This window comes from Carettochelys insculpta, chromosome 6 (genome assembly GCF_033958435.1).
Source record: "Carettochelys insculpta isolate YL-2023 chromosome 6, ASM3395843v1, whole genome shotgun sequence".
NCBI lineage: Eukaryota > Metazoa > Chordata > Testudines > Carettochelyidae > Carettochelys > Carettochelys insculpta.
In genome coordinates this window covers 43,777,291-43,791,923 of record NC_134142.1, presented here as the reverse complement: position 1 = coordinate 43,791,923, position 14,633 = coordinate 43,777,291, and the positions used below count along the sequence as shown (strand labels likewise).

The following is a 14,633-nucleotide window of genomic DNA, read 5'->3' as shown; positions in this document are numbered from 1 at the left end:
TGCTCCCTGTATCACTCTGCTCCAAATGTCAGGAGGGCGGGAGGCTTCACATGCTGCTCCCAACCCTTTGCAAAATACCTCAGCTCCCATTGGCCAGTTTACAATTTCCAACCAAGAGGAGCTCAGAAATTTTGCTGGGCTGTGTGAAGCTTCCCCCTCCACTCCGGCATGTGCAGCAAAGAGATATAATGACCAGGAAGCAGTTATGAATGGTCTGGGACTGCAGCATGCAGAGCGCGTGCTGCAGGGCTGCTGGCTGGGAGCCACCCAAGAAAGTCTCATGGCCAAAGCCTGCCTCTGGCACCCCAGCCCCTCCCTCCTCCAACCCTCTACTTCCCACCCTCATAACCAACTACCCCTCCTCCTGCACCCATACCCGCCTCTGACCTTGCACCCCAATGCCTTACCCCAAGCTCCCTTCTGAGCCCAACCTCCATCCCAAACCCTGCACTTCCTCCATTAATATCATGAAAGAGTGAAGCCCTTGACCACTTTCCAAATTCTTGGAGGGTCCTCCAACCCCATCACAAAACTATTGCCTTCACCTGGCCTAGGACATATCACTGCATTCACTTCTGCCACAGGGAATGAAGCTAAATGCACATCTGCCTCATTGCTGTCCCGCAGGGAAGAGATGAGAGAGCTGTGCCATCCTGCCTAGGAAGTGTGAGAGGGAGCACTTCATTGTAGAAAGGAATGCAACAGAAGAATGGGGCTCGGGGTGAGGTTCTGACAAAGGGTGCAGAGTCAGAGCACGAGTGCATGTCTACACGGGAACTGGTGAAGTCATTTCCAGGCTGGGTAGACATACCTCATGCTAGCTCTGGTTAAGGTAGCACACAAAATATGGAGCAGCATAGCTATAGCAGAGCAAGTGGTGGGATGCATGAGCCACAATGAATACCCCTCATTTGGGGCAGTTAGACCTTCCCGTCATTCATACTGCTGCAACTACACTTCCACAGCTAGCACTGATATCTCTGCTCCAGGTGGAAGTTAACCCTCAGAGCAGGTCTTCACTGGAGACAACATGTGCTGGGCCTGTCTTAGGCACTGTATGGAGAATTGGAGCACTACGCCACTTGAACACTGGTAAGAAAAAATAAATACTGTAAGACATCATCCAGGAACTGGAGTTTTAAACAAACAAGTTTTCAGACTCATTATAATTAGTGTCTGAGCTACTCTGTAGTGGCTGGTGCATCTTGCCTGGTCATCTGAGTGAGTGAAAATATAAGTCACTCTGCAAGAAAGGGATGCAAAGTATGGTACAGGTAGGAAGAAAAAAATTCCCATTCAGAAAAAAGAAAACACCGTAAAGTAAAGCCTCTTAAAACCTCAGAGTTCACTAGGCAGAAACAGGGCAGAAGTAGCAAGATACAAATAAGGTAAATGAGATGGAAGCACAAGAATCTTGTAGAACGGTCAAAAGCCACAAGCTGAAGACAATTTCCTACCCTGGAACACTCTGTCTTTTGAAAAGAATAGCACTGGGCTTGTGTTCAGAAATGAACACTTTACTAGCCACTGACTATTCCAGTCAGGCAAAAATTCTTCACCTCACTAGACCCCACCAGCACCACCAAGTGAGCAGGTCAGAGAGAAGTTTACAAGGAAACTTTTCTTGCCCTGGCTTTGAACAAAATAGCCATTGACAATGACCCAGGACGTGTCAGCTCCAGGAACCAAGCTTTTTGGGTGCCGTGTGATTCCACTTTGGGGCAACACTGCCAACTCTTCATGCAAGTGCTGCTACTTCTAAAAGGTCTCAGGTTTTCTTCTTTGGCCATCTGACTGTAGCCTGACCCATACCTATGGTTTAATGTGGCTGCCTAGTCCTGATATAACTGGACAAGGATGAAACTGGACATCAGCTACTCCCGGAAGTAGCTGCAACCCAAGAACATGGTTAGGGCTACGGCTTGGCCCTGAGCAATGTGGGGACTGAGAGTGCTCAGCTCTAGGGTCCCTGGAAGGGGCAGGGCCCAGGATAGAAGGGGCACGGCTGGGGGCAGCCAGCCCTCACTGCTGCCCTGACTGCAGGCACAGGGCTCCGGAAGCAATTTAAAAAGCCTGGAGTCCTGGGAGTGTGCTGAACATTCCTGGTCCTGCTTCTGCCTAGGAGTCAGGGGACATGTTACCGCTTCTGGGGAGCTGCACAGAGCCAGACAGCGAACCCGTTCCAAGGACAACTGCCCCCTTTGGCCCCCTACCAGCAGCCTGGCTGAGACTGATCTAGGAACTCATTGCAGACGAAGCAAGTGGTCTCTCCTGGTGGGTCCCCAAACCCAGCTGAATGGCCATGTGACCCTAAGAACAATGAGCTCACTCCCCAACAGTCGTGGAAGGAGATCATTCTGCTAAGTCCTGAACTGACTGACTGTGATTTGATAACCTCTGCCACAGGGCCACAAGGTGGGCAGCACTGGATGAGTGAGGAAGCCAGAGGCTCATCTGGAGCTATGATTTGTTCATAGCTATTAACTTATAGTTAAATGTGTTCATGCAGCAAAGGGGGTGTGTGCAGAGATATAAGGGGGTGTGTGCTGCTGCTTTACTCTCTAGTCAGAAGCAGGTGGGACGGGGCAGAGAAAGCTTTAGGCAGAAGCTCCGCAGTGAGGTGGAGGGACGGGAAGCCTTAGGGATGGTGCTGCTTTCTGTACTCTTCTGGTTAAGTTCCTGGGCTAACGTTGGAAGAAAGCGTTGGTGCGAATCTGCATCGTGCTTGCATGTCAGAGGACACTATGGCAATCCAGCCCCTGCCAGCCCTCTCTGTGGTCATCCTGGAACTATGCTGAAAGGCTGACCACGAGGAGCAATTTGGGTATTCTGAACTGATTAGGGAGGGTAGCTTCAAGAACCCCATTAACCCAGCAGAGCAGGCTGAGAGCTGCACCCAGGCTGGGGAGCAGGGAGGGGAATGGCAGGGGAGGGAGGAAATACAGGCCCAAGGATTCTTCTGCAGAGTTTCTGGGCACATCACAGGCCCCCACCCCACTGCCACATTACCAAGGCAAGGCTTGGAACTGGAGGCAGCTCTGCCAGGCAAGTCATAGGAAGCCCCCTCCAGCAGAGCCAGCAGGAGCTATGCAAAGCTGAAAGTTGCTGCATGTGGAACTTTAAAGGGGCCTTTTACCGGTGCAATGTGCCAGAAGGCCAGTACCTGCAGTCAGAGAGCATGGCAACTCAGGTACATTCTCCAAAGCCAAGCTAGGGCCTCAGCAACCCACCCTACTGCACTGCAATTCCTCACCTCTTGAGTTCCCTGCAAAGCTATACACAACCCCCATATGAACAGGATGGCAAACTCCACAGGCTACAATGCAACACAATTGTGTGGCCAGAACAACCCTGCCTTGCCGCACCACGCACCCACACAAGCCAGGCAGTACACCTGGCACGTTCCAAGGCCACGCACCCAGGAGAAATTATGCTGACATGTTGCGTGCATGCTCTCTCTCGCTTACACCCACTTGCTCGCTGCGTGCGAGACAGAAGCACAAACTCCTCCTGCACGTGGGGGACTTACACACATTGTTAGAGCAAGTAACTGAGCTCACTCCTTAGCTGCTTTGAGCCCCGGGCTGCGTGCCAAGGCCAGGCGAGGGTCAGCACAGCTGAAGCTGAGCACAGACTGGCCCTTATTGCTGCACATGGGACAGAAAGTGGGTAAGTGACCTAGGGGGAGAGAGTCTGAGCTCTGTCTCCTGGGAATGACATTGGTGCAGTGCCAGTGGGCACAGAAGGTTTGGTTAGTGAGCAAAAAAGGGGGTGGATACTGGACCAACACCAGAGGTCCCTCCCGTGGCTGGAGTCTCCAGTTACTGAGGTTGCCTGAAGATGGGACTTTTCTGGCCCATTTGCTCCTGGCTCAGACCCCACTGCAATAGGAGTCAGGATAGGCATCTGGTCCTGGAGTGAGACCACTAGGGCTGCACTTACCCCACAAGTCGGCCTCTGGCATTCTGCATCTTTGACCGGGGCACTGTCCGAGTTTTGAGCCCATTTCTTTGCCGCTGGTGTGAGGAGCCAGTCCTCTGCGTCTGAACGGGGGTCTGAAGGAGGGTCCCATCTGCAGTGTCTGCAGCTGCTCTCAGATGGCTGGGTTGGCCCCTGGCACTCTGGGGAGCAAGTAGTTTGTGATCTGGAGGAATCGACGGCTGCACTTGGTTGTCCCCTCCTGTCAGGCTCCTCTTCCAGGCTGGGTGATCCACAGGAGAGGCTGCTGGGAAGTGCTCCGAGCCAGGAGGTGGGCTGTGTACCCGGAACGGTCTGTACACCTTGCCGGTGGGCCCCAAATTACTGCCCTGGTTCCGCAGCCTTAGCCGAGTTGAGTCCCTGCTCCCCGATTCCATTCGGAACAAAGAACTTGGATCAAATCTTCCAGCAAAGTCTCTCTGAGAATCACCAAGCCCCAGTAAAACAGCTAACGTGAGGGAGAGAAAACTGCCCCAGGAGCCCCTCATGGTGCCTGCCCGTGAGGAAAGACCAGTCCCAAAGGGAGCAGAGAGCACTCAGTGCTTGCCTGCCGACAGCCCCATGAAGCCAAGTGTCCAACAGGAGTTTGTGGGAAGCAGCCTAGGCAAAGTTCCTTGAGCAAGTCCCCTGAAATAGCCTCCCAAGTCCTTCACTTCGCCATGTGCTAGGGTGGCGGGGGGTGCGGTGGGGGGAGCGCTTAATCAGTACCTGCTGCCTGCAGGAGCAGGAGTGCCCGGGGAGAAGGTAACACAGCAAACCCCACAGCGTGGGCTCCACAGAGCCGCTGCAGCCGTCCCTCCTGCCCCTGAAAGGCGAACTCCCAGTCCCTCCTCTCCCCTGGCTGTCAGAGCCTGCGCTCTCTGCAGACAGCTCCAAGCACCTTCTCGCCTGCCTCTGGCACTGGCAGAGTCTGGAGGGGATGGAGGGTTTTATTTTTGGAAACCTCCCCCTTTTGTGTCTTTTTGATGCTGACATCGCCCCTCTCCAGAGGACACAGCTCGGCCCCCTCCTTACCAGATGAGACATTCCAGCAACACCCACTTTGGCAAAGGGAAACAAACTACAACAGAGAAACATTAACCCGTGAGCAACCGGGGAGGCCCTTCCGCTGCCTGTTCAGCGAGCTCGTGTTCAGCCTCCCGAGCGCTCCTGGCTGCTGAACGAGCCTGTGGCTCAGCTTCTCCAGCTCACAGCAAGTGTTAGAAACTCACAACACAGCTGTGACTATTCAGCACATGTGGGCAGGCAGGGAACACAGCCCCAGAGACAGAATAGACCCCAGGCCAGAGCCCTTCACCTGTGTTCCCCCCCCCGCCCCCGCCCAGGGGCTAGGCTCTTCCGGACAAACCCCAACACGCTTAGTCTGCATAGCCTGGGAAGGCAGAAGGGCTCTTAATCCCATTTTCCTGAGGGCGAACCTGAAGCCCGGCAAGGGGAAGTTTCTCTTGCTCAAGGTCACACAGGAGACCAGCCTCTTCGCTAGATCCCCCAGGTCCCAGTTCCACGCTTCATTGTATTCCTCTATTCACATCCATAGCTCCAGGCCAGACACAGACTAGCCAAAGTGCTAGGTCCTTCAGCTACAGAACCAGCCTTTCTGCCACCCCAGGGAGACAAAGCCCCAGGCAGATGGAGCAGAGCAGGGCTAGCCTCCTCGTCTGCCTCCCGCCAGAAAAGCTGGTGCTTTAGATTAGGCAGTAATCAAAAAGACCACCTCCAGTGACAAGCAATGGGCCTGATCCAGTGGGAAAGCAGAGCCAAGAGTCCTGAGTTCAGCTCTACCCACTGACTGCATCCTCACCAGGTCATCGTGTCTTCCCCACCCCAGCTCCCTATGGCCATGTCTCAAAGGAGACAGGGACAGACTTTCCTCCCAGGGGTGGAGCTGAACTCCCTTGCCTGGTGAGCCAATGGTGGAGCAGCTCCAGTGGCACACAGTATTCACGTAAAGGCATATTGGGACCTCACCTTACAAAAGGAGGGAAGGGAGGAGAGTGCCATGTGCCCAGGGGGATAGAGGGGTATTGGTTTGTTCCTGCCGCTGAGCGGGCCTGGCTGGGGTATTTGCCAATTGGAATACTTGGGTCAGACTTCTCTGCAGGTCCAGGATGGTCAGTATCTGAACAAATCCCAGCAAGTCACCTGAGCACCTGTAGGTCCACTTTGTTCCTACGTGACTCACCACTGGGAAACACTACTCAACTACCAGCTCCTGCTGTCCCATGCTGGAGTTTGACTCACTGTTCTCTGAGGATCCACAGTCATCTGACGTCCCTGCAGATCTGCAACCTCTGCACAACTGACATCCAGACCCTTCCTTCACCAGCCTTATCAATGTCAGGCCCTCTTTCTCCACCACAACTCACCTCCCACGGCCCCTCTCATTTGCCCCACTCCTGTCCTCTCTGCAACCTCCTTCCTTCAGCGTCTCAGCTGCAGCAGGCTGCCTCTCACCTCACCCAGCTCCGTCTGCTTCTGGACTGACTGGCAGCAGAGGCTCTGGTCCTTACGGTTAAGCAAGGAACCTCTCCTCCTCCCTTCTGCATGCTGCCTGCACCCTCTAGGACACTGGGGCACTCTCACTACCACCCGTTACTCTCCTGGGCACTTCCTGAGGGAAGCTGAGGTCCCAGTTGTCTCCTTCTTGCTTCTGCAGCAAGCACTCTGTTCTCACTGCCAGTGGTTGCCTCAACCTGCACACTAAGGGTGTGGTAGGGACACACTAAATCAGATGTTCAGGGCATCCCCATCAATGCTGATACTTGTTGCAGTCACAGTGAGCAAGGGAAGTCGACCAGAGAGTTTTTCCCATCAACCTCCCTCTGAGGGCACAGCAAGGAAAGTCAACCTAAGGTACATCGACTCCAGCTAAGTTATACTCATAGCTGGAGTTCTTGTTTTAGGTTGACTTTCTCTCCTAGTGCAGACTTGCCCTAATTTACCTTTCTGCTCCCAAACCTCCCTCCCCATTGACTTCCTAGCCACCCATTCTGCCACCTGCCCCATTTCCCTGACTTAGTCTCCTTCTGCCCCTTTCCTGAGGCTCTCTGTGGTGTGGGGAAGGGGAAACTACTTGCTTACACATTATGCTTTCCATATCTTGTGCTCTCTCTACCCGCCTAGCCCACCCTATGGACCCGAGTCACATGCTCTCTTCAAATTGCTTCTCAGAGCTAGGCCGGAGAAAAGCAGAATGCTTTGTGCAAAACGTTATATTGTCACACAGCCACTATAGGGTTAACAACCTGGCAATGGAAACACATGGGCTAAGCCGGAGTCTATAGGAGCTACTCTTTGCTTTTTGGCCCAAGCTCCCAGGGAGACCAGTGATGTGCTCCTACAGCTGAAATCACAGCACTCATCCACGTCCACCCAAGTCTGTGACAAGTATCAAAGGGGTAAGTAGCGGTGTTAGTCCATATCTGCAAAAACAACAAGAAGTCCTGTGACACCTTACAGACCAATAGGTTTACTGGAGCACAAGCTTTCATGGGAAAAGACCCACTTCATCAGATGCAATGATGCGAGGGGCACAGGGAGCTAGCTGGACTGCCATTCGACCCTGATAGTGGTTGCGGGTTTATCAGTGAAGCCATTTGTTGAGGAAATTCAAGGGATGCTTTAGGATTTTCCAGTGCGTGGTCCACCCCTCCCTCTCAGTAGCGGAGGCTGAGTATCTGCCCAGGAAGCAGTCTGTGATAGCATGTATAAAGCTATTGGACCCAGAGAGCATAGCCTCATAAAAGCCATTGCTGGTTTCTTTTTTCTAAGGGAGAAGTCCTCTCCATATTTACCTAAATATTTTCTTATGCAGCAGTGGAAAAAATGCTTGGTGCCTAAACCTGACACTAAAGAATTATCAGCACCATAAACATGGCTCGGGAAACAAGGAGCCAGAGCCTAAGGCTTAACTGAATACTAGATTCTGCTGAAACAACTGCAGACATTCTTCTAGCTCCTGCCACATTAGGGCATGACCACAGGACGTGCCGCCGCCACTGCCACCATTCGGCACAAATAACAAATTTGCTCTTTACCCAGCAGATTAAACCTCTCTGGGCACCAGCAGCAGCCCAGAGCCTTGGAGGCCAAGACCTGTCAATGGGCCAGGGAGAGTGAAGAGGCTTAAGGGATTGCTTTCCTTTCTGACAAGGTGAAACCGCCCAAGCAATTAATGGTCCCATCCCTCCAACGTCTCATGCAGGCTGCTCCACCTTTACCTTCCCCTCAGGCGCCCATGGAGCCACGCCTAAGGAGCTTGAGCAACTTGTAAAATCATTTTTACTCTCTGTTTACAATAACCTCTCAGCAGTTAGAGGCCTAACTCCTCTCACAGTGAAACATGCAAACACTTGCATGTTATTGTAGGGATGCTCTGGAGCCAGACACCCCGCTTACTGATTCAGAGTTGCTCAAAAGTGGGACACACGAAGCTGTGTGGCCCTGCTTTGTTACTGCAAGGTTGCTTGTGTGCAGCCTGGGCTAACAGTGGGGGGTTGGGAGCCTGAGGCTGGGCCCCCTGGCTTATCCCCGTTCTGCTCAGGTAAGCACTTTCTCTCAACACATCACCAACGGGGTGCTATGCAAACTCTGGCAGCGTGGACTAGAGCAGCGCTAGTGGGTGTAGGTGTGGGTTGTTTCAGTCCATGCTGTAGGCTAACATTCAGCACAGGGCTCCATGAGCTGCCCGTTCTAAGCCCTGGCACTCCTCTGGCTGCAGTGACTCATTTCATACTCATCCTGTCTGTCAGAAATAGGGAAGCACAGAGTCCGTGGGGAAATGCAACAGGAGTTGGATTTCAATGCATTGCTTAGCAGGGCTCAGGCGACAGACCTGAAGTAGCTCAGTTCTCCAGCATTCCCCAGACAGCAGAGCTTGGACGGTTCAGGGTGATGAGCCTGCAAGAGCAAACCCTTGCCAAGGAGAGATTAGCAGGGGAACGATGAGGAGAAAGAAAACCAACAACCCGGAATTTGACAGATGATCTCTGGCGACCGGGCCGTCTCTCCATTTGCCGATGGGACCAAGAGGGCTGTTCTAGGAACTTAAAGCAACTTTACTAAAGCTGTGAATTTTGTGTTAGATAAAAAACACATGGAACCCTCCGCCGGTGCTCTCGTATTGTACTGATACGAAACAGCCTTAGTTCATTGTCACTTAATCCACTTTTGCATTTTCAATTCACACCTTTTGCTGTTTGGCATAACATTCCATGCAGACACACGCTTAGATAAGAGTGCTTGGCATCACCTCATCCTGGCTGCAGAGATCGATGGCTCCTAGATGCAAAGAGGCAAGAAAGCACAAAGCTCAGAGGCTGATCTAAGTGGCCACCAATGCCCTTGGTTTCCAAGTTCCAGAGGCTAGGCTGCCAAAAGGCAGGGGACAAGACTAACGATGAAGACGCCACTGACGAGTGAGCTCTTCAAGAGCAGTAGAGGGGACAAATGGCGCAGTGTTAGCTGTGCTGGTGCTGCAATTCTCCTCTTTCCCCAAGAGAGGGAGCTGCTCAAGGGGCAGAGTTAAGGCCCTTGCTAGAGCAGAGTAAAATAGGTGCATGATGTGTTAGGGAACTCCACAGGAAAAACACAGAGACTGGATTTGCCTCCCAGCTGAGCACAGCAAGGTGCAGCCCTGAACTTCTATTTTCCCTGGATGTTTCAGCATGAAAAATGAGTTTTCTTTTAGCCCTCAGGGCCGTAGAAGAGAGGGCTCTTCAGGGAAGAGATGGTAGAGGCCAGGGGCCCCTTTGGTTCTGGATTCAGCCATAGAGGGTTTATATATTTCAGTGGCGCTCCATTCTAGCTTTTTGCGATTCCATTACCCCCTGTCATTTGACTTAAAAGCTACATAGCACCTGGGATTCACATTCCCAGGGACAGTTGGCCCCTAGATGCAGCTCCTGGCAACGTGCTCCTTACATTAATTAGCTCCTTTTCTTTCCCTGTAGTAAAGTTTAGAACCCACGTGTGCCTCTCTCTCCACTGCTGAGCATTCCTGCAACACTGCAGATGGGAGGCATTTCACAGATTCGGGAGCTGGCTGCTGAGAGGAAAAAGGGACTACTTCCTTATGTAAAAGGGCGGCCAAAGCCTATGGGAGTCCTGAGTCATATCCTGCACTCCCTCTGGTGGAACCACCCACCCTAGTGCTGTTGGAGGGGAATGGAATAAACCTTTTGACACATCTCATGAGGTTTTATCCCTCCAAACATGGAGAGGCTCACACCTTCACCCTCAGCTTTCTTTAGGGTGGGGTATATGGCATGTGCCATTAGAAGCATTCAAGATGTTATGGGCCCATTGAGAGAAGAGAAGCGTCACACAGAGACAGGAGAGGCAACCTCCAGGGAGATGGCCAGGGCCAAGACAATCACGACAATGTGCAAAATTAAGAAGGCTCATGAGCCACTTAGACAGGACCTTACGGAGAGGGTATAGCCAAGCAGCAGAAACAGCTCTGGGACTCAATGAAGCATCCAGAGAAGCCTCCAAGGATAGAATTCCAGCCCTTTGACTTTACCGTGAAACACACAGCTCAGCAGGTTCTGGACAATAGGACACACTTCCACTTAAAACATAACATTCCCACGGGGCAGATGGGCAGCAACTGAGCACTAGGGGAATAGCTCCACATAGAGAGAGAGAGCTCAGCCATCTCCACCAGCTCTCTGAGCACATGCCAGCCTGGGGAAGAGTTCAGCAGGCAGATCAACCATGTGTGTCAGTTACGTCCAGCAGCTCCTAGTCACGGACTGGGTTTGCTGGCTTTCGCGTTCTGCTTTCATTCAAACAGGAACCAGCTCCAAGAGGGAAGAAGGCAGGAAATACAAGCCAACCATTTGGGCATCCTATGACCGGGTATTATGGGATACTGTTATCTAAACTTGTGTTCACATTATCACTGGCTCAGACTGCACACAGTGAAGTTGTTAGAACACAAGAAAATACACATAAGCGTGTCTCTACTCAGGAGGGAGAAACCTGGATGGCAGGAACAGATGAGAGACCCCTAGGGACAGCAAGTCAGACAGGAGTTTGCCTTGTGATATGGTTAGAGAAAGGCCCTGGTGAGGCTGCCATGATAAATCAAGTTGGTTCCATGTTTAATGATCACACTGATGGTTAGTTTGAGTCTCTTTGCTCCATCACCGACTATTCCACTAGCAACTGGATTTGAATTTAACCAATGCAGTATAGAGAGAACACACCTGAAATAATAGCCCTGAGAGGGGTGTGCTCCCCATTTTCTAGCAGCATATGCTTAGAGCGAGGATGAAAAACAAACAACAGCACATCTCTGTGTCTCTACTGCCTGTTGAAGGACATGAAAAGGACATCTAGAGATTGTTTTTCCTGGGTCTCAGTTGGGTGTTAACTCTGACGGCTGCCTCAAGAGGACAGTTAAAGCAGCAATAGTTGTTGCATAGGTGGGGGGATGAGAGGGGGATATGAGCCCTAACTCTCAAGAGGCCTGAGAACAGGAAACCAACTTTAGGATATGCAGTGACCCAGACAGTCTGTGTTACTGGAAGTCTGGCCTCTTTGATCTTCCCCATCTGTTTTTTTTTTTTTTGAGGGGCAGCTCTCAAAGGCGGCAAGAACACGGAGGAAAAAAACAGACTCAAGGAGTTCAGGCAAGAAGGACAAATATCAGTGATGGAGAACAAACAGGTGGAAAGCCAGGGCTCAGGTGGAAAGTCTTCTTCTGTTTCACTACATTAAAGGTTTCTGAAAAACCCACTGAATTTCTTCAGTGCCACCTTAGCTTTTATTAAAAACAAGAACAAAACTGCCATTCACCAATTTTTGGACTCAACTGTGTGTTTCAGATTAAAACTGTTTCATTCCTTTTCTCTGCTACCAAACAAGCTGTCCTCTAGGAGTGATAGCTCTCTAGTTCCCTTAAAGAAAAACACTTAGCTTGGCTGGCCACCAGTTTCGGTTTAGACAGGGAATCCTATAAGTCTCTACCATAATAGCCCAAGTTAAAAGGGAAGCTGGTTGTTGACAGTATGAATTTTCAGCAGGTTGACGGTACTGACATTTTTTAGTTTGTTTGGGTACTCTGCCAGCCTGGGTCCATCACTCCCCTCCCACTGCAGAATCCAGCTGCTTTTGGAGAGGACAGGTCAGAGCAGTATCTCAGCTGACAATGAGAGCATGATTCAGTACTAAGAGCTCATTAATAAATTAATGCTGGGGATGGATAAACAACAACATTGTTTGGCTGGTGGGTTTGTGACATGAGAGGCAAGGAAGTTAGTCATCACGCAATTAGAGAGTTTGTAATTAATTTGCATATTACCATCCCATTGGACAAAAGGTAAAGGCAGCAGGCTGGGTTTCCAGTTTCTCAGCTGTGATTTCACTAGCTGGGACTCCAGCTCCCCAGGGGCACCACTGTTACGTAGGGACTTATCTTGACAGCCAAGGGGTTCTGCTATTGCCCTGTGTACACCTGCATGCATTTATACAAAGGCCTGAAAAAAGTCCCTTGTCTGTTATGGTTTATCCAGCGATCAGTCCCCATGCACAGCATGAAGGACCTAGAAACAGCAGTTTACATGGCAAGCATGAACAATGGCTATGGGAAGTGCAAAGCTGCTTTCCACTTCTGCGCTGGGTCTGGTCCCCAGATGCCAAGAACTTGGGCGAGAAGCTGCAGCGAGGCAGCACCTATTTCCCATGTAAATGGGAGCCACCTCCTCACCCTAAGCACAGAGGGCTGAATAACGTGGCAACAGGGATCTGTGGTAGAATCAGGGATATTCGTGCCACAGTTCTGAAGTGCGCTTAGCAACCTGGACCTTAGACCATTTTCAGCCCTGTCCTGGGGGCTGGAGGCTTGGACACACTCAGCTCATCCCTGTTTTCTTTCCTTTCCTTCTCTTCCCTCGTTTCACTCTCTCTGTCCAGAAGACTACGCAGCTTCCCACAGCCAAGTGCACACAAGCGATGCTAATAGCCCAGGTGACTGTATAAATTCCCAAGAGACTGGCCAGCCCAGCACAGTAGGGAGTGGTGCCAGAACTAAGAGTAGCAGTCAATAAGGCAGCACATACTGTAAGGAGAAGGGACATTCCCTCTCCACCTCCCTCGTAAAACCCCTCCAGCCTCATAATGTCCCCTACCCCAAGGCCATGGATTGCATAATAGGCCAAAACCCCAAAGCCAGCTCCCTTCACCTCCCTGTGCTCTGCTACAGGGACACAACTGGGGACACCCCAGCTAATGCATTCCCAATGCAGCCTGAACTAGGTTAATCCCCGGAGACAGTTATTCATAATACGTGAGCGAATGGGGCTGCTTCTGTCCTGTATCAGGCCGGGGGAAGGGCACTCGCCAAAACCAGGGACGCAGCTTGGGGAGATCAAAGCACTGACCCCGTGGAATGTCACCAAAAGGCACTTGGCTTGGGCTGATGAGAAGGAACAAGGGCAGCACCTCAAAGCCCCAACTGTGCAGAGGTTACATTTAGGGGCTTCCAGTGGGTGGGAGACACTGCTGTCACTTTTGCTCAGTCAATCCACAGATCCAATTTAATGTCCCTTTCATCTCCTCCCTGGGGCAAACTAGAGGCATTGACATGACCCTGCATTTCTTAATTCCTCTACGTCTCTTTTCCTAAATGCTAGCAGTGCAGGGTGCACTCCTCAAAGACTTACCATGCAGCATATGAAGGCTCCAGGGGCATGGCCCCAAACAGCCTATTATTCTTGGTCAGTTCTTACCTCCTACAGCTAACACGGCTCTCTCTTTTCTGGGTGATGGAGGTGGCCGTGAATGCAGGAGTATCACTACCAATGCCCATCCACCTACCTTTGCGACCCACTGCCTCTCATGAGTTAAAAGCAGACAGTGCAGGATCTTTGGGCACCGAGGGGGATGGCCTAGGAAACATGCATTCTCATTGCTGTCCTCTGGCGCTGCAGCTTTTGTCTACGGTTAAGTCTCCCTTGTTTTGTGCCTTGAGTCCCAGCTCATCTGTGCCAGACGAGCTGGTTAGCAGCACACTTCCCACCTGTATCTTGACCACACTGGAGTATGGCTTCCATACCTTCCAGTAGAGGGCACTGGACCTCATATACACACCACTGCATTTCATGGTCTTCCCAGGGACTCATCTGCAAATCCATATTTCACATCTCTCTCTCTCTCTTCCCCCGCCCCCCCCGGGGTTGGACTCTGCCCCTCCTCACAACAGCACAGACCTTGGGAGCCAGCCCCAGCAGGAGAGCACGCCAAGGCAAGGAAACTGACGGAGGTCCACTTCATTCAGTGTTTTGAGTTCAAACTGATCAGCACTGTGTAACATGAGCCTGTGCATAACAGTGAAAACAGGTTCCAACTAGCTCTTGCCCAATTTTCTTAAAGGTACAGCTCCTCACAGAGGCACAAGCTCAAGCATTTACCCCCTCCACTTCCTAGTTCCCAGATTTCCAGGTCAGGGCCTCCTGGGGGGTGGGGATCTGGGAAGAAATTCGTCTGTCTGCAGCAGGAGAGTTGACTTGGTGATTCAGAGCTGGCAAGAAACAAGGTGCAAATCTGTGACTGTGAGGCATGGGACGTCTTCCCAAACCCCACAGCCACTGGAGGTGTCAATCACACCAGACAGAACACCGCTGACCACTGAGATGCTAGCCCAACAGAGC

At 51.6% G+C, this 14,633-nt stretch overlaps 1 protein-coding gene across 1 annotated transcript in view; it reads right to left on the bottom strand.

The window, feature by feature from the left end:
• Positions 1 to 4,880, bottom strand: part of LTBP2 (latent transforming growth factor beta binding protein 2) — a 123,058-nt gene extending 118,178 nt beyond the window's left edge. Inside the window, exon 1 of the mRNA XM_074996784.1 lies at positions 3,943 to 4,880. Within this exon, the coding sequence (XP_074852885.1) occupies positions 3,943 to 4,466 (524 nt within the window). The 5' untranslated portion in view covers positions 4,467 to 4,880. The remainder of the gene's footprint in view (positions 1 to 3,942) is intronic.
• Between the last annotated feature and the right edge of the window lie 9,753 nt (positions 4,881 to 14,633).